The following is a 20903-nucleotide window of genomic DNA, read 5'->3' as shown; positions in this document are numbered from 1 at the left end:
ATAACCTTACTTCAAGCCTTTTATAATGAGAAATATTCACAAATATGACCATGGAAACTTAATGACACGTTATTAATAGATAATAAAAAAAGTAGGATCTTAGAACATTCATTTTTAATTAACCGGGAGAACAAGCCAGTGTAAATTCTAGAAAAGGCCAACTACTGAAATGTACAAAAAACACATAAAGGCTGCTTTCACCTATGCTAACAAGTAGTGTGCCAATGTTGAAATTTTAACTGATACAGCGCACTGATATATTTTTGTCTAATATCACCAATATCGATAACCAGCTAACAACCTAACTGTCTGCGAGGGGGTGCCCGCGGTGAAGCTTGCCGACAAAGATTAGTTAAGTGACAGTACATTGTTTTTTTCATTTGGTGGGAAATGAAAAGTAATTTTGCTGGTCAGATTTCAGAACGAATTTTAAACGTCATGAGTCAATAGTTTCGAGACCACTTCAGAGTGATGAATGAGCCAGCGATGCCCCTCGTCCTTCGGTACGGAAAATTACTGATTATCTAAGGCAATCATCTCCATTTTTTTTCAACAGCTGTGTGTTTAGCTCTGCTGTTTTGATGATTTCAAAATTAAGCAGGAGTATAAGTCTACAGGTAGAGTTAAAAAATAACATTAGACTGTCTAAGAGGGATGTAGAAAGAAAAATTGCATTGGAGGCTAAGGATGACAATAAAAGTTTCTTCCAATATTTTAACTCCAAAAGAGCTCTAAAAGCTGAAATCACTAATTTGCCGGACAGTAAGGGCCTTATAATTGAAAATTAAATTGATTTAGTAAATGAGTTTAATGATTATTTTTCATGGGTGTTCACAGTAGAGAACACGAGTAACTTACCACCAATTAGTACGAATACAGCGTCGTCTATGACCAGTATATGTATAACTGAGGCTGATGTGGTACTAAGCCTAGCTAAACTCAAAATAAATAAATCGCAGGGCCCTGATGGCATCTTACCTATAGTTTTAAAAGAGATGAGGGATGTTATTAGCCAACCTTTAACTTTAATATTCCAGAAATCGTTATCTGTGGGTGCGGTACCTTCAGATTGGAAGCATGCTAATATAACACCCATATTCAAAAAAGGGGATAGAAGTAATCCATCAAACTATAGGCCAATAAGTTTACCTTGCATAACTAGAAACATAATGGAAACTATAATCCAAGTGAAAATGGTAGATAACCTGGATGTAAATAACATTCTGAGGGATAGCCAACATGGATTTAGGAGAGGTAGATCCTGTTTATTGAATCTACTTGAGTTCTTTGAGGAAGGTACAAGTGAAATTGATCACAAAAAGGCCTACGATGTGATCTACTTAGATTTCCAGAAGGCCTTTGATGTTGTCCCCCACAAACGGCTCTTGCTAAAGCTTAAAGCTGCAGGGATTTTAGGAACTTTGGCAGCTTGGATCGAAAACTGGTTAACTGACAGGAAGCAGCGAGTAGTTATTAGAGGCACAATGTCACAGTGGGCCTGCGTTCATAGTGGGGTACCGCAGGGTTCAATTTTAGGACCACTATTGTTCTTAATTTACATTAATGACATTGACACCAATACATACAGTAAACTGGTTAAATTTCCAGACGACACCAAGGTAGGTGGTGTAGCAGATACTGATCTATCAGCAAAGAGGCTACAACAGGATCTGGATTTAATTAGCAACTGGGCTGATACTTGGCAGATGAAATTTTACACAGATAAATGTAAGGTAATCCATGCAGGGAGCAGAAATATAAAAGTACAGATATTTTATGGGTTCCACTGAAATAAAGGTAGCTGATTATGAGAAAGATCTTGTTGATGCTTCCATGTCCCACTCTCACCAGTGTGGGGAAGCAGTAAAAACGGTCAATAGAATGTTGGGTTATATCTCTAGGTGTGTGGAGTTTAAGTCAAGGGAGGTGATGTTACGATTATACAATTCCTTGGTAAGACCCCATCTAGAATACTGTGTGCAGGTTTGGTTACCATACCTTAAGAAGGACATTGCTGCCTTAGAAAAGGTGCAACGGAGGGCTACAAGAATGATTCCTGGTCTTAGAGGAATGTCTTATGAGAAGAGGTTAGCTGAGCTGAATCTGTTTTGCCTTGAGCAAAGGAGACTAAGGGGGGACATGATCCAGGTCTATAAGATTCTAACAGGTCTGGATGCTGTTAAGAACATAAGAACTATACAAATGAGAGGAGGCCATTCGGCCCATCGAGCTCGCTTGGGGCAAGAAAAACGCCATGACTCCAAGCCACCCCTCCACCACCCCCAAATGAAATACCCCCCATTTCTCCAAAAAATGAGTCAAACTAGCCAAATGGCTATTTCAATATTAGTTTAAGTACTAGAACTCGTGGCCATACGTGGAAATTAGCGGGAGAACATAAAAAAAAATAAAAAAATTGAGGAAGCACTTTACACAGCGTGTAGTTAGAGTATGGAATAGTCTTGCTAGTGTAGTGGAAGCTAAAACCCTGGGTTCCTTTAAATCAGAGCTAGATAACATTTTAACAACTCTGAACTATTAGTTAAGTTCTCCCCAAACGAGCTTGATGGGCCGAATGGCCTCCTCTCGTTTGTAAATTTCTTATGTTCTTAAGAAAACTCAGAACACAACGTGCCACTTCTTAACAGTACCGTCCTTCAATTCTTTCGACTGATGGCTTTTAGCCAAGCTTTCCGTCATCTTTCCAATAATTCTCCGTTTTCTTTGCCTTGATTTTCACAAACCAAAGATAGGGAGGAAGCCTAGATTTGGGTTTTCCTTGCTACTCTTGTCACTTCCCCGGTAAAATGGCTGCCACCTCATTTTCATTTATGCCACTTTGGACAATGATGTCAACGTAATACAGCCCATTGCTATCATAGCTAGCAAAAAGAATGCATCTTTGGCACTGCAAAAGAGCTGTGTATCCCAAAAGCATCATCATGTAAAGATCATCAAAGGCCTTGTTCACACCTGGTATTAGCATGCGTCCTGGGTGATCCGATTACAAGTGGACAGCGCTAAATACTAGAGGTCGACCGATGTATCGGTTTTGCCGATTAATCGGCACCGATAGTTGATTCCCGGAACTATCGGTTATCGGCAAAAATCCACGCCGATAGTTTTTCCGGGTTGCGTCAGAGCTGAAGCGGCTGAGAACGGTCCGTTGTCCTTATACAGTGCGAGAGCCAACATGTATATCTATGGCAAGAGCCGCCTCTATAGGCGAAAATCGCTGTAAAGCACATGCTTTTGTTTTGACACGTGATACTGTTAGTTGCAAGGAGAGCGCAAGCTGCCTGGAGAGAGCGCGGTGCACGGACAACGCTGACACTTCAAATGCACGTTTAAAACACAGACAGCGAAAAGGTATGTATACAGTACACTACAGTACATGTTTTCATCTCAATATAAAGTAATTAATTTGTTGATTAGATTCTGCATTGGAGAAAGAACAGCAGTATGTTTGTCGACAAGGCTGAGAGGACGCTAACATTAGCAGTACATCAAGCGGTTAAAATAATGTGGCAAAAATACACGCAAGTCCGACCCAAATGTTTAATGTCATGATTGTTACCATCAGGAATGCATTTGATTTCAGTTCTTTTTATCTTCAGGCACAGGGTGCGATTTGCCGGGGGGATGGGGGGATCCGACTGGAGCGCTTCGAAACAGTGAATCTTTTTGCGACGCAGTGTTTTACTGATTCGGAGTTTCAAAAAGCTCTGTTGATACTTTGCTCACCTTCTCTATATAATATATTTGTTGTTTGAAATGAAATCATTACTATTATAGGCCTAACTTACGATGTTTTTATTAAATTTGTTATCACGTAATACAGCTCCCTTCGTATTAAAACCATTTCATGACGTGACACTCATTATCTGGTTCTTGCCTAAAAAGACGGGTATATAATGAGCGTTGTTAACAGATTACACAAACAGTTTGGTCAACCTCTGCCTATTTCAAAATAGAAGCAAATATAGTGGGAGACTACACATATAATATACATTTATATAATTAATATTATATATAATTATAATATTATATAATTATATAATTATTATTATAATTCATTTTGTATGTAACTTTTTTATTTATTTATTTGGAGTGTTCGAAGTTTGAAAGCATGTCTTTAATTTACCTCAATATTTATTAATATATTCATATTTATTTCATATAGCACATTTTCATGATTCAGTACTGTTTTTTTGTTTGGTTTTTGTAATAAAGTTTAGTACTATTTTACATGTAGTGTTGTGTTTTAATTTAGTTTTTTTTTTTTTTAATCCAGTATCCATTTTAAAAACTATCGGTTAATTAATCGGTTATCGGCAAGTACGGACCAACCTAGCTATCGGTATCGGTAAAATTCAATATCGGTCGACCTCTACTAAATACAGGTGTGAACGTACCCAAAACGCATCGAGATCCGGTCACTCAAACCACATTCGGAGGTGGTCTTGGATGCATATGGCCATATTCTTATAGCAGTGTGAACACAAATGTGTCCCGGGCCGAATTGAAGGACCGCCTACTCAACTGACGGCCTTGTGTGGGCAGAAGTACATACGTATGTACGCATTAAACACGCAATCCATATTTGACATATGACATATCAGAACGTATGTCAGTGCAGAATAAGCCACTGTGTAGTAAACTGCATTGTGAACAACGATGCTTTTTTTTTTTCTACATCACCAAAAAATTAGTTTTTCTATTGAAGTTTGCTTAATGTCGGACTATCGCGACCCATTTGCATAGAAACGTTGTCAAAGTGTCATATATTTATTGCACACTTTGATAAAGCTTCCTTATTTATGTCAAAGCTGTTCCATGCATTATTAATATTGGTGAAATGTGCCAGTGAAAATTACATAAATGCAAAATTAAAGCGTGTAGGTAAGAATGCACATTCAATAGCCTAAATAATGGATATGTTAATAGAAACATATAATAGTATTTATATAGTTTTATATTAGGCTGTCCTGGGGCTTGAACTCCCGGTCAGGAATTCAGTCCCAGTCATACATTTTCAACATTATACGTAAACTTTAAAGGTGAACGTTAAGAATTATAATACCCTTAGTGGAATTATTTAAAAATAAAAGGGCACGTTAATTATTGAAATGTTAATTTATCTATTGATTAATTAATTAATTATAGATGTATTTCTTTATTTTTGAGTGATATGGCAATTATTACAAACATCTTAGGCCGTTTGGCTACCCTGGAATGTAGAAATTGATTTATTCTTCTTTTAATGTTCAGCAGATTCCTGCATACGGAAGTGATTTATGTGCTTATTTAAATAAGGTTCGGGAAAGTGGCATCCAATTAAAAGCCATCAGTCGAGACACATGTTAATACCGAGTGTGAAGTGACGTAGTTAGCGCTGTCCGCTTGTGATTGGATCACCCAGGATTCATGTTAATACCAAGTGTGAATAGGGCCAAAGCAGCCCAAAGATTTTCACATAGCACTTGCTTTACGAATATAAATGACTCTCCCCCTGCCATCCCACATTTCAGAAATTCACATGTCAGCTCTGCTACTTTGCACATCTACCTCCAGGGCGAGAGCTTGCAGCCCAAAACTAGAATGTTTTAAGGAGGATTTTGGCCCCAAAAATAAATTGATTATGATATTACAGTCTTGGTAATCAATTCATCATTATAGATCTTTACACTTTTTTGTGTTTTCACAAAGAAAATCTAAAATGATCTACATTATGACTCTGTGCCATTGCAGTATCCTTCTGTAGTGGGCATCAATGTTACTATTTTTGATTGTCTTGGGGGGAAAAAACACTGAACAGCCTTTTAGCTTATAATGTAATTACTGTTAATAAAAATAGCCATTTAATCCGGTGTGTCCATGTATCAGACTGGTAGTGAATATTCAGCTGTGGATTTGTGTCGTCTTACTGCATTAAGTGTACTTTATTTATTGCTTCTTTCCCTTTCAGGCTTGATATTTTCCTTCCTTCAGGATTTTGCCGGCGTTATGGAAAGAAAATCCTTAAGAGCACATATAACCAAACAACTCAAGACTTTGTTACATACTCTAAATGTAAACTGAATGCCAAAAGCACCGTCTTTAGTATAGATGAAGGGCTTAGGGGACTTGTGAATCGCTGGAGAGGCATCAGAGAAGATAGGGTCCTGAGGATTTATGAGTCTATCCAAGACCTTGGAGACCATCACGGCAGAAACAGGAAACTGGAAATGAATGAGGCATTCTCAGCGCAATCTATGAAGGAGAATGGCCTTGGAGAAGAAACTATGGGAGGAGAAGATTCAACAGCACTTGGGCAGGTGTGCAATGTAGCAGCAGTAGCGCGAGATAAGGGAGTGCAGGTGTCATGTAACGGCATGGAGAGGAGCTTGGGGGAATCTGTCCTTCTTGGGAGCCAGCTGCCTTCCATAGGTACAGAGGTCATGGATATCGGGCCCCTCAACCACAAGGAGGATGCGGGAGCAGAATCAGGAGACCCCGTGGGCGGTGAATCGAATGCCCTGCATCAGCCTCCCAGAGACTGGCTGGAGCCCCTGGAGGAAGACGACGATGCCGAAGAGCTTGACAACCAAATGTGGAAGGTGAACCCACTTAGACGACGGAGGCAGGTAAATGGAAAAAGGCAGACTGTGATCAAGGACAAAAAGAATGCCCTGAAAATGAACAGCAATGGCCGGTAAGTAGATGTCCTGAAGTGCTTATTTGATTCCTGTATGGTACAAAGATTTTTTTCTGTTTTTAGTTTGAATGGCTTATTTGCTTTCTTATTATTTTAGATTTGTCCTACATAATCTTATTTATCAGACAGCTACGTTAGATAGGAGGTGTCTGAGTGTGATTGTTTGAGGAGAAAAAAATCAATATTGAGCTTCACTGGTAGCTGTAAATGTCAGCCATTTAAATGTAGTAATACTATCAAAGTAGCAACAGATTTAGCCTGCTAAATAATGTTTCACACACAAGCATAATACATATGTTTAGCTAATTACTGTGAACATGTGCTGGATAAGTAGTTGGATGGATAGATAATGAGCTGTTAAGCAGTGTAAGTGTATCAATCAGGGTGGTCAGATTCATGTCAGTTAATAAGCCATGTTTGATCCACATCTCAGGTGGGTGTGATCAAGGAAATGTATGTGTGTAGGCTCATATCACACACGCCTTTTACATTTTTTTCCTATTTTGTATAAAATGTAGGATGGCAAGACACATTCAGAATGCACAAGCAGGTTGATCGTAGATCTTTTACAATGAGCAGACTGCAATGCCTTATGAAACGTGAATTTCCCAAATTATCAGTGGTGTCCTTCAAATAGGCTACCTTTTACAATAATTAAAACCATTAATGGTGCTTATTAAAATGTGATTATGGTATAATGCAAGATTATCTGATGATAACCGATTGTGGCAGTAAACAACTTGACCTGTCTGTGATCTCGGCTGCAGTAAGAAAGTGTGAAAGTCCTTAAAGAATTTATATGTATGATATTTGTAGTAATTTGAATGTATTTTTGGCTTAATGAAGGACTGAGCGTATCAAATTAAATGGCCATTTCTGTCCTTGCGTGACAGGTTCCGACGCAGGCGGCGGGGTACTGATGTAGACGGCGACTGGTTGGACTGGCCTGTGCTGGGAGAAGGCTGGAAACGCAAAGAAGTCTTCCGACGATCAGGTTTCAGTGTAGGCAAGACAGACACATATTACAAAAGGTACACACACACGCACACAAGGGCACATGCATCCACTCACAATTCCAAGGTCACAAGGGTTGCCAGTACGGTAGTATTACGATACATTTTTCTGTGCCAGACTGCATTGCACGCTTGGGGGATCACAGACAGAACAAGGTACACTACCAGTCCAAAGTTTTTCCATACACCGAGGGCTCTATTTTGATGATCTAACACAAAGCGTAGAACGCAAGGCGCAGCTAATATTTATCGGCATGTCCAAATCCATTCAGCTATTTTGACGGCGAAAAAAAGACTTTTTGCCAATGCCAGGCGCAAAACGGTTATCCTAACTAAATTATTCAGAGGTGTGTTTTGCAAGTAACATGCAATAAACCAATCAGAATGGTACATCACCTCCCCTTTGAAAGGCAGGAGTGCATGAGTTACAGCAGATTGCTATTACAATGGCGTGTTTGCCCAGCAAACCAGATCAGTCTTCGCCTGGTGAAACAGATGTGCTCGTGCTGCGGGAGCAGCACTGTTCCACCTAACCCTTTCGAGATGAAGCAGGCGTGGGATGATGTAGCACCAAGTGTGACCTCATTTTTTGGCATCACCTGATTGTCCGCTCAGCGCTGAAAATGGCATAATGATGTCAGAAGACAGGAGAACAGAAGCTTGCTGCTAAACAAGCACAGCAGCTGGGAAAGGGAATTTAGTTATGCTTGTGTGCTTTTTTTATTTTATTTTAATTTTGGTTCTGTAGTAGGGATGTAACGATAAATAGCGAATCGGTTAAAAATCGGTGTAAATGTGTGATTTAAACTGGATGATGTGGAAAATGAATTGCTACCTAAGGAGTACTTCACAGTACTTTAACAGAAAAACTGGTGTAATATTACATGTGATTTCATGACGTCAGTTCCACGTCAGATGTCACTGTGTATTCACGTCGACGTTGTACGTCAGTTTTTGGTTTTGACCGAACGCAAGATGGCGAGTAAATTTGAAATTGAGGACACACTGCCGGGTGGCGCAGTGGTTAGCGCCTCGCAGCAAGAAGGTCCTGAGTTTGGTCCCGGCTCCTTTCTGTGTGCAGTTCGCACGCTCTCCCCTTGTTCGCTTGGGTTTTCTCTGGGGGCTCCGGTTTCCTCCCACGGTCCAAAAGTGTGCAGGGCAGGTTGATTGGTGAGTCTAAATTGGCCCTGTAGTTGTGTGAGTGTGTGCGCCCTGTGGTGTGTTGGCGACTGCCCAGGGTTGTTTCCCGTCTGCACCCTTTGTTCCCTGGATAGACTCCGGTCCCTCCCCACGACCCCAGTTGGGATTAAGCGGTTTCAGAAAATGGATAGATAGAAGCACCACCTGATCTTAAATTGGCAGTGTGACAGCATTTTAGCTTTCCGGTAATCATAAACGAAAATGGCGAGAAAAGCACAGACAAGACAAAAACTGCGAGCAAAAGACTGATAACATACACAAATAGCACAACGAACATGCTTCAGCATGTCCACCGGCACCACAGTGAGCTCAATTCACTACTGCCAGAGCGAAGATTATTAAAAGGGCAAACCATGCTAAAAAGTTGCACATGCAAGCCTTAGTTTTTATTTATTTATTTATTTATTTACTTATTTTGATTTGGGATTTTTGTAAAACAGTATTTTATTCAATTTCAGTTGCACTGTTAAGAGGACACGTTTTGCACAGTTTAGAAAGATAAATAAAGGAGTATTTCTGAATAAATTTGTCTGCAGCTCATTCTGTTAAAAAATCGTGAGAAAATCATATCGTGAAATCAGAATCGTGAATCGAATCGTGAGCTGAGTTACATCTCTAGTCTGTAGTTCACAAAATATAAAGTGCAATCTTTGTTCAAATAAAACACAACCCACAGTTTTTAATGTGTTTTAAAAGATTCAAATAAAATGCAATAGGGTTGTTATTTTTCTACATCTCACAATATTGATTCCTTACCAGACTACACACGATTCAGCTCTTCTGCCAGCCGATCCCTCCTTGCCCGCGTTGCTGCCGGCGTACAATCCTTTGTTGGCATTGGCACATGCAGTTCAGCATCACGTCTTCTAAAGTCCTCTAATGTGTCCTTATTTATGTCCAACATACATCCATCATGCATGGTAATGTTACGCTACATACAACATGCCACAAAGATTGTTGTCTAAATGTCTAAATATCTGTAACATATTTTCAGCAGTCTAAATGTTTGTTCAATTACAGTACGAGCTTAATTCTGATAATGAACTCAAAAGCAAAATGTCATTTAGCCTGCCTTAAAATAGCAACGTGTCAACAATGTGCCCAGCCACACCTCCGACAAGCGTGAAGCGGGTGCAAAATCATTTGCTCTTTTGACGACGTTCACGCATGAAAATGAGGCAGGCACCGGTATGAAACTAGCAAAACCAATTTTTCAATTCAATTTTAATTCAATTGTATTTATATAGCGCATTATCACAACATTACATTGTCTCAATGCGCTTTACATTTCTGCCTCGTAAGGACCCCCCATTGAGTAAGCCAAAGGCAACGGTGGCAAGGAAAAACTCCCTAAGAGGAAGAAACCTTGGGAGGAACCAGACCCAAAGGGGGAGCCCATCCTCCAGGGGCCGGCAGATGAGTCAAACAAACAAGATGAAATGACTAAGCTAACACAGAGGTTGAAATATATGTCTCAATGCAGCGGCCGACCGGTGCAGGCACGTGGTGCTTGATCCACGATGGCAGGATTAATAGAGGCACAGCCGCAGGGAAGGATGGCGAGGCATCGTGTTGAGCCAAGGGCAGGCAGGTTGGAGGGTAGTTGCCGGTGGTGGAGGTAATTGTCTTGTAGGCAGTAGAGGCATAAATTCTTCGACATTGTGCTCCAGGGAGCACACCCCAGAAGGGGTGAGGGAGGAAGTAAGAAAAAATTGTGTATTAGTCACAGTTGAGGAAACCAGAGGCAGTGCAAGCAAACTGATCGAGTGCAATATTCGTCTAGGCTCCGGCAGATCTGGGTATAGCAGCATGAGAAAGAGGGAGAGACAGGCGGGAATACAGGCATGGGGACTCCCTGAACATCAGCACTCTAGTGTAAAGCTAGAGTGACAGCACTGACGCCTCAGTTTATCCAAAGCCAATGACACCGATCCCCACCAAGCTCATCACCTCATACTGTTAGTCTGACTGGGAGTGAGGGACTAGCTGGAACCAGAACTAGGTTTCCTATACGCTAAGCTATACAAGTGCGTTTTTAATCTAGACTTGAAAAGCGAGAGTGTGCCTGAATCCCGCACATCTGCCGGGAGACCATTCCACAGCTGCGGAGCTCTGTAGGAGAATGCTCTGCAGCCTGCCGTAGCCCTGTCTACTTTAGGAACTAATAGATATCCTGCTCCTTGTGAACGAAGCAGGCGAGAAGGGTTGTAAGGGACCAGAAGATCATTGAGATATTGTGGTGCAAGGCCATTCAGAGTTTTGTAGGTCAATAGCAATAATTTGTAATCAATCCTAAACTTGACCGGTAGCCAGTGCAGGGAAGACAGGATAGGGCTAATGTGATCAAATTTTTTAGTTTTTGTGAGAACTCTGGCAGCTGCATTTTGTACTAACTGAAGTTTATGTAGGGATCCAGATGGACAACCATGGTAAAATGCCGTACTGGTAATGCTATTTATGTGAGCAAACTTATTGCGGGCCTCCTTAGGACCGATTAAAAGAACCTCAGTTTTTTCAGTATTTAACATGAGGAAATTCCTTGCCATCCAACAACGGATGTCTACCAGACAGTCGGCTAAAGAAGAGAGCTGGGATGCGTCACTAGGTTTGACAGATAGATACAATTGTGTATCATCAGCATAACAATGAAAATTAACACTGTAATTTCTAATTATGTTACCAAGCGGTAGCATATATAGATTGAACAGTAGTGGGCCCAACACTGATCCCTGCGGGACACCATATCTTACTTTAGTGGCTATGGATGACTCATTGTTTACATGGACAAACTGGTAACGATCAGTTAAATACGAACGAAACCACAGTAGTGATTTAATGCCAATCAATGTTTCCAACCGGTCCAAAAGAATATTATGGTCTACAGTATCGAATGCTGCAGTTAGATCCAGTAAGAACAATAGCGATATACAGCCACGGTCGGAAGCCATAAGCAAGTCGTTTATCACTTTGACTAAGGCCGTTTCTGTGCTATGATTGGGTCTGAAACCAGACTGATATAGCTCGTTAGCATTATTATCTTGGAGAAAGGAAGACAGCTGGTGAGCAACAACTTTCTCTAGAATTTTAGAAATGAAGGGAAGATTTGAGATGGGTCTATAGTTTCCTAAGTCACTAGGTTCAAGATTTGGTTTCTTTAAGATAGGTCTAATAACAGAATAAAAGATTTAGGAACATATCCAAGACTAAGAGATGAGTTTAACAAATTTAACAATGTAGTGCTAATCAGTGGTGCAATTTCCTTAAGTAGATTGGTGGGTATTGGGTCAACAAGGCTAGTAGTGGGTTTGCAAGAGGAAATTAACTGAAGGAGTTCTGTCTGCACTACAGGAGTGAAACATTCAAAGGTGTTATCATTAGTACTAATAACACTAGCGCTAGCAGAGGATTGGTGGTTGTGTGCAACCGTGGGCGTGCTCGTGATGGTATGTCTAATCGTGGTTATTTTATTATTAAAAAACGCAATAAAGGCATCACTACCAAGAGCTTCTGGGACTTGTGAGTTTAACATTGAATGATTTTTTGTTAACCTAGATACAGATTCAAATAGGAATTTAGGATTGGTTTTGTTATTTTCTATTAGTTTAGAGAGATGCATAGACCTAGCAGTCATTAGTGCATGTCTATACTTAGGCTCTCTTTCCAGGCAAATCTAAAAACTTCTAATTTTGTTGACCGCCATTTGCGTTCTAGCTTTCGTGAAGCTTGTTTAAGTTCACGTGTACGGTTAGAGTACCAGGGGGCAGGTTTCTTATCTTTATGTTTTATTTTCTTGAGTGGTGCTACATGATCAAGAGTGGTACGAAATGATTCTACCATGTTCATGGTTACCTGTTCAAGTTCATTTACGCATGACACTTCAGAGGTTAGGTTAAAGGACTGTGGGAGCTGTTCCAGAAAAGTTGCAGCGGATGATGAGGCTATGGAACGTCTAGTATCGTACCTCTGTCCTGGGGCCTTAGGGGAGTTATGTTGTATTTGAAATGTTAAAAGGTAATGATCTGAAAGTAGAGGATTCTGAGGGATAATTGATATGTGTTCTACCAGGACACCATGACTAAGAATCAGGTCTAGGGTGTGGTTACAGGCATGAGTTGGCCCAGTTACATTCTGATGTAACAGAGTCAAGAATGGTAGTAAATGCTTTTGTTACTGGATCACTTTCATTTTCCATATGAATATTAAAATCACCAACAATCAAGGCCTTGTCGGTAGTAACCACCAAGCTTGTTAAGAAATCTGCAAATTCCTTAAGGAAATTGCTATAGGGGCCTGGCGGTCTATACACAATGGCAATGGTGATTGGAGGTGTAGAACTACACTTAGATGTGCTAGCAAGACTTAGAATAATAAATTCAAACGTACTAAAGCTATAACCAGTATTTTCACGCACTCCTAGGTCGGTCTTAAATATTGCAGCAACTCCGCCACCTTTGCGATCGGGTCGAGGATTATGCCTATAGCTATATTCAGCTGGAGTGGATTCATTTAGTGCCATGAACTCATTCGGTTTTAGCCAAGTCTCAGTAAGACATAGGGCACTAAGATTAGAATCAGTAATGATTTCATTTACGAGCAATGTCTTAGGAGCCAGCGATCTAATGTTCAGGAGTCCAAGTTTTAGGTTTGCATTACACCTACTATCCAGAGTTGAAATAGGTCTAATTTCTCTAAGGTTTGTAAGACACGAACTACGATGGAATGACCCCCCACGATTAAAACCGCGGGGAACAGACACAGTCTCAATAATATGAAGCCTGGGTGACGACTCTAAGCGACTAGTAGGCGGTCGGTTAAGCCGTTTTGCCTGCCGCCTTGGCTTGGCTCTGGTTAGTCAGCAATCTGCCCTAAGACTGTGAGCTATGCTTTTTGACAGGAGATCGGCACCAGCCCACGTGGGGTGAATACCGTCCCTCTTCAAAAGCCAAGGCCTACCCCAGAATGTCCACCAATGGTCTATATAACCCACACCATTTATCGGGCACCATTCCGACAGCCAGCGATGCAGCGACGATAATCTGCTGTAATTGCGCTTTACGGCAGTGAAAAATAGGACCCTGAGATTTTCTACATTTGGATGTTACTCACTTATCATTTACTTTAAATACACTTAATATTCTTTGCTAACAAGTACATTTGCAGTATGTTCACCATTTGAGTACCTTTATTAGCAAGAACATGTCATATCTTCATCTCAGTAACCTCCCTTAGCAGTTATAGCTGCAGAGAAAATTCAAGGCATTCTTTCTACATGGGAGATTAAATATGGCTCTGTTTCATGTAATGAAAGTTAAGTAGTGCATTTAAAGTTAAATGACAGCCTAAAATTTGACTATGCCATCCCTGCACAACCAGTTAATAGGATGTCAGATATGCACTGTTATATACTCTTTCCGTGTCATGAGGGAAACTTGTTTTATTTGACGTATTTTCATTTATAGTTGTTTGTTCAACTTTTCAATGCTTAACAAGAATAAAAAATCTGCAGTTTATGAAATAAATGGAAAAGTGGTAAAAACCTGTGGTGCGCAAAAACTTTTGACTGGTCGTGTAGAAGCTTAGATTGCAGTGTCTTATGAAAAAACTTAATTTTCCAAAGTATTAATGATTTCTTTCATGTAGGCCACCTTCGCATTAATTAAAACATTAATAATTAAAACTAATCAAAATGTGACTGTGGTATAATGAAAGGTTAACAACATCAGATAAGCTGTGGTAGTAAACGGAACTTGACCTGCCTGTGAACTCAGTCGCAGTTGCAGTATGTAGATCCTGTCTGCAGCCATAGTTCTCATCTGACTTGTGTTGTAAGGATGCCGAATATCTGCATACAGTTTTGGTTCTATATCTTTTTGCTCTAGTCCTGAAGGGGAACGTGTAAGAAGTAAAATCGAGATGGCCAAGTACCTTGCAGGGTCCTTCGACCTTACCATGTTTGACTTCAAGTCTGGAGTGTTTTTGGATGACAGAGCCATTAGGGGGATGAAGGTAATCACTGTTATGTTGTTCTCTGAAATCATCATCTTTACAGGTTTTACATTAGAGCTTAAGGTTTACACTTGAGTGAAGTATGTTGTATGTTGCCATGTTTTCATGATGTGTTTATCCTAGTGCAGTCCTTCTGCTTCAGTGTATTTATGATAATATTTGGTATTTTCTTCCTGAATTGGTTCCCTCTGTTGCAGCGACGAAAGGGGGGGAATGCATCGGTCACTGCTGCGTCAGCTGCCATTGAGAAAGGAGCTGCGTCAGACGCCACTGAGGAAGGCGCTGCGTCAGTTGCCAAGGAGGAAAGCGCTGCATCGGTCACCACAGAGGAAGGCGCTGCGTCATCAGGGCCGAGTTTGACTCCTGAGAAGGCCGGCAGCTGGGATGGCTCCTGCACCCCTCCAGCTGTCCCCACTAACACCCCTGGCCAAAATTCCTCCATGCAGAAGTTCACCCCTCCCCGGGTGGTTGTTTCGCAGAAGGCTGTGTCCCCACGCTTAATGCCAGCCACCCGGAGAAACAGCACCTCTCCCGGCTCGCCTTGCTCTCCGAGTGCCTCCCCTCACTCCGTAAAAGCCACTTCTGTCCCCCTCGGTGTGCCGCTCCGTAGAGGGGGCAGCGTTTTGTCCCTCTGTCTCACAGATATCGCTCACCAGAGGTTCAGTGCTCCTTCCACTCCTAGCAGGGACGATCCTCCCCTTAATCTGCCATACTTGAACCCTTCACTGATCCCGCTGAGTCCTGCCTCATCACCTGAAAGAAACTATAACCCAGCGCTAGAGGACCAGTGTCTCATGAATTCCCCAGTGTCCAGTGCCCCCAGTCGAGCCCTGAGCCCCCTGTCTGCGCCCTGCAACTCTGAACTGCCACTCAATGGAGTGCTTACGCTCTTCGACTCATCAGAGTCTCTTCCCCGGTTAGTACAAGCTGTCGGTATTCAGTTTCTTTCTCCTCTTGTTACACATTTAGTTTTTTTTTGAAGTTTCATAAATTGTGTGTTTAATTTTCTTTGTATAATTCTGACATTCTTTTAAAAATCTTTTTAGTACCTGTATAAAATGTGGAACCTCCTTCCATGATGAGGAGATTGTGGAGCCAGATGGTGCAACTCTATGTCCCAGTTGCATACGTATGTAAATAAGTGTTTACTCTTACGCACATATGTCAGGTTATACATTATATACCATTATCCTTTATCTGCAAATTGAGCTCTAGTTGTGTAACTGGATCTTCTAGTGTGCTGATTTCAGGTAGTATTAGAGTAATAGTTGTTGAAATACACTCACCTAAAGGATTATTAGGAACACCATACTAATACGGTGTTTGACCCCCTTTCGCCTTCAGAACTGCCTTAATTCTACGTGGCATTGATTCAACAAGGTGCTGAAAGCATTCTTTAGAAATGTTGGCCCATATTGATAGGATAGCATCTTGCAGTTGATGGAGATTTGTGGGATGCACATCCAGGGCACGAAGCTCCCATTCCACCACATCCCAAAGATACTCTATTGGGTTGAGATCTGGTGACTGTGGGGGCCATTGTAGTACAGTGAACTCATTGTCATGTTCAAGAAACCAATTTGAAATGATTCGAGCTTTGTGACATGGTGCATTATCCTGCTGGATGTAGCCATCAGAGGATGGGTACATGGTGGTCATAAAGGGATGGACATGGTCAGAAACAATGCTCAGGTAGGCCGTGGCATTTAAACGATGCCCAATTGGCACTAAGGGGCCTAAAACATCCCCCATACCATTACACCACCACCAGCAGCCTGCACAGTGGTAACAAGGCATGATGGATCCATGTTCTCATTCTGTTTACGCCAAATTCTGACTCTACCATTTGAATGTCTCAACAGAAATCGAGACTCATCAGACCAGGCAACATTTTTCCAGTCTTCAACTGTCCAATTTTGGTGAGCTCGTGTAAATTGTAGCCTCTTTTTCCTATTTGTAGTGGAGATGAGTGGTACCCGGTGGGGTCTTCTGCTGTTGTAGCCCATCCACCTCAAGGTTGTGCGTGTTGTGGCTTCACAAATGCTTTGCTGCATACCTCGGTTGTAACGAGTGGTTATTTCAGTCAAAGTTGCTCTTCTATCAGCTTGAATCAGTTGGCCCATTCTCCTCTGACCTCTAGCATCAACGAGGCATTTTTGGAAACACAAGACTGCCGCATACTGCATGTTTTTCCCTTTGCACACCATTCTTTGTAAACCCTAGAAATGGTTGTGCGTGAAAATCCCAGTAACTGAGCAGATTGTGAAATACTCAGACCGGCCCGTCTGGCACCAACAACCATGCCACGCTCAAAATTGCTTAAATCACCTTTTTTTCCCCATTCTGACATTCAGTTTGGAGTTCAGGAGATTGTCTTAACCAGGACCACACCCCTAAATGCATTGAAGCAACTGCCATGTGATTGGTTGATTAGATAATTGCATTAATGAGAAATTGAACAGGTGTTCCTAATAATCCTTTAGGTGAGTGTATATGTGAGCATTTCAAAAGGTGATGAGTCTACTAAGGGCGGTTTTCCAAATATGGTACTTTTGGTACTTTCACTTTTGCATTGAATTCCTGCCGAGTACCAGTACAGACACTGCCAAACCAGCTGGGGTACTGCTTTGGTACTTTGGTACTTTGGCGTGGGACTTTCTTTGTCAACTCTTTCTTTGTTGATTTTTTTTTCTGCCTCTGAAACACGATACAAACCCACCTTTAAAACAGTCTCAAACTTTTAGTCTAATTTAGTCTAAGGGCACATTTCCACCATACCAGGTACCATACTTTTGGTACTTCAAAAAAAAGATTTGGTACTTAAAGGTGTTGGTTTTCCACTGGTGTAAAAACTGGTACCGTCGCTGAATGACATCACAACACGATACAGGGATTTTGTACTGAAAACTAAAAATTACTGTAGTATCTTATAGAGCCTGATGATATGCAATATTAATATTACCATTGCATGTTATGCACTGCAATTCTTATATTGCCAGTCAGCTATATTAACATCAGGCTTTTTCTCACTTTCAATTCTGTATGGACATTGTAGCGCAGGGGGTTAAAAAAATTTTCCTAAAATATTTTTACTGTTACTCTGTCATAGGAAAAAAAACCTGGCAAGCTTTGCAATTTTAATTATTCCTTTTATAGATTCTTATATCTTTAAAAATCAGTTTGAAGTTTTTCGCCACTGCTTTTGCATGAGCACTGCATATATTCTCCGAGACGGTCGACAAAGAAAGCTTTTCAAGTCCCACCCCAAAGTATATCAGCTGGTTTAGCACTTTCTGTACTGGTATTCGACCAGAAATCAATGGAAAAGCGAAAGTTCCAAAGGTACTGTACCAAAAGTATCGTACTTGGTGCGGTGGAAAAGCGCCCCTGCTTTGGCTCTTTTGGTACTGGAACCTTTGGTATTGGTACTCGACTGGAAGTCAAAGAAAAAGCAAAAGTAGCAAAAGTATGGTACATGGTGCAGTGGAAAAGTGCCCTAAGCACCTCGAGAATCTTCCACAGGCATATACTTGTGGCATGTGGTTATACATCATTTTACTGCTTGTTAAATCATTCAGAGATGCCATCTGTCAGTGGGGGAATTTTCTTTATAAAAGATTATACTCTTGTAGAAATGCTTCACCTCAGTGTTCACCCTGACTGGCTTTGCATTTATTGCCTTTATCCTCTACAGTAGGCATGGCCAATCTTATCCACAAAGAGGGCCAGTATGTATGCAGGTTTTTGGGATATCTTTTAGGTCAGCTGTTCACACCTAAATGTGAGGACTATTCAGCCAATCAGTCCTCTAATTAATAATCTAATTAGGGATTTGCAGCGAAAACCCACATACACAGAGGTCCTTTCAGGATGGGCCATCCTTACTCTAAAGCAAGGTTAGGTAACCCTGATCCTGGAGTGCTGGTATACAGCAGGTTTTCTGTCCTACCTGAGATCAGACGTGGCTCATCAGAGACCAGGTAGAATGTAAAAGGTTCTGGATCTTGGCACTCCAGAATCATGGGTGCCTACTGCTGATCTAAAGGATCCAGTAGATAGTCATACCAGAAAAATGCACTATGCCTCATAACAAAGTGTAAAACATACACATGTGCTTATATGTTTTTTTTTGAGAATTGTATGAAAGATGAGCATATGACCATATGCACTGTTTAGCAGACTGCTCTGTTCTGTGTAATTTATTGAACAGTTTATTGAAAGAAACGGCATTTTAGGTACATTAAGCAGTTTATGCACTGCAACCCAATCATACTAACCATCTCTGTGAAGTTCCCAAAATAGCCTACTTGATGCAATTTACTGCTCTCATCTCAGATTGACATTTGCAGTTAGCTGATTTGGAGTTGGTTACCCTGTTACCCTGGTAGCCAAATAATGGGCAGACATTAAATGCTTAGGAATCACAAATGTGTCGATCCATCTGCCATTAGTATGCATTGTATTTATCTTTAATCCAAATGTCTTTTTTATTATTTGCAGTTATCTAACTTTTAAATTCAGGATATGAATGCCATGCATCACTGCTAAGATGTAACGTTTCACTTCCACCAAACCAGCGTTTTAAAGGCAGCATTCTACCTGAAACGCCAATTATATTTAGAGTAAATATTGGAAGTTCACTTGACATTCATATACATGTAAATGTCATTAGTCCAATCAGATATGGAATTTATAAAAGTTGAATGAAATATAAGGTGCAAGATATATATATATATATATATATATATATATATATATATATATATATATATATATATATATATATATATATATATATATATATATATATATATAATTTTTATATAGCACCTTTCACAACAAAATCGCCTCACTAAAAATATATGTATATGTAATTTCTTTCGAAATTGGATTTATAAATTGAAGAGAATCATTTCAAGTCAAAATTAATTTGACTTGACAAAACATCAACACGCTCAAATGATTTTTTTTTTGTTCTGTTGTTTAGCCAAGGAAGAGCAGACTGATACCCAGAGCAGCACTGTCTTCAGAAGGGTAAGGCTGTAGTATAGACGACTGCGTGCTGTTACAACACACTAACACCTTGCTTGCAAACTGGCTCTCTATTTTTTTTAGTTTTACAATGATTTCTGCTGCTTATAAATAACATATTTTTGTTAACAATAATGCTGTTATGTCTTGCTGTATTAACCTTTAAGTGAAATTTGCTTGAGTGTTTTAGCAAGTCTGATGGCTTCTCTGTTGGTCCTGACACCTCCGATAGAGGTGGAACTAAAGAAGAATCTGAGAATTTGCGGCAGCTTTTAAAATAACTATACATTCTGTGTATAGTTATTTTATACAGTATGAGGATACTCACAAGTCCCAGGCTGAGGGTGGTTCAGCTGAATGTTTTTCTGGTGGACGAGAGGGTTGCTTCTATAAGGTCCATGGAGAAAAACTGACTACTGATCAGAGTACATAGCCTTCTTAGAGAAAGTGGGTGAAATACTCGGAAAGGTACTGCCTATGGACTCTGTGGTCTACTAGGAGATTTCATTGCTCACATTGGGAACACTGGAGGGACATGATTAGGAAGAATTATTTGGCTTCATGCCATGGATGTCCATAATAAACACCAGGTTCAAAAAGGATGTTCAGAAGTGTACATGGTACCAGAGAAGCCTAGGCTAAAGGACATACGTATAGTTGTTTAATCTGATACGAGCTTGTGTGCTTTGAACACTTGGCTGTAAGGCAGAGAAGCCTAATAGTGCTACGTCCCGGTCTAGGGACGGGGTATAAACACCAGTAAGGTTCGGGAAATAATTAAGGGTTGCTGTGGATTAATTTAAATTAATCACGATTAAATACCATTCATTTTTAATCTATATTAATCGCATTTCATTTTGCATGAGCAAACAGACTCAAGAAAAAAGGGAATATATATACTGTATGCACTTAACATGTTTATTGAACATTTTGAACATGAGTCGGATGCATTCCAT

The 20903-nt window shown here is 40.5% G+C and overlaps 1 protein-coding gene across 5 annotated transcripts in view; it reads left to right on the top strand.

Annotated features, from left to right (window-relative positions):
* The window catches only part of mbd1a (methyl-CpG binding domain protein 1a), a 61808-nt gene that overhangs the window by 18237 nt on the left and 22668 nt on the right, over positions 1-20903 (top strand). For 3 of the 5 annotated variants that reach the window (XM_072713058.1, XM_072713056.1, XM_072713055.1), the window contains 7 exons: positions 5969-6694; positions 7591-7728; positions 14790-14916; positions 15114-15832; positions 15963-16045; positions 16779-16835; positions 19904-19950. In XM_072713058.1, coding sequence (XP_072569159.1) covers positions 6228-6694; positions 7591-7728; positions 14790-14916; positions 15114-15832; positions 15963-16045; positions 16779-16835; positions 19904-19950 — 1638 coding nt within the window. In that variant the 5' untranslated portion in view covers positions 5969-6227. Of the gene's footprint in view, positions 1-2630; positions 3370-5968; positions 6695-7590; positions 7729-14789; positions 14917-15113; positions 15833-15962; positions 16046-16778; positions 16836-19903; positions 19951-20903 lie in introns of those variants that run through there. The other 2 variants (XM_072713057.1, XM_072713059.1) reach the window with 2 other exon arrangements.

This window comes from Paramormyrops kingsleyae, chromosome 6 (genome assembly GCF_048594095.1).
Source record: "Paramormyrops kingsleyae isolate MSU_618 chromosome 6, PKINGS_0.4, whole genome shotgun sequence".
NCBI lineage: Eukaryota > Metazoa > Chordata > Actinopteri > Osteoglossiformes > Mormyridae > Paramormyrops > Paramormyrops kingsleyae.
The sequence above is the reverse complement of the archived record's forward strand: the minus strand, read 5'-3'. Positions and strand labels throughout refer to the sequence as shown.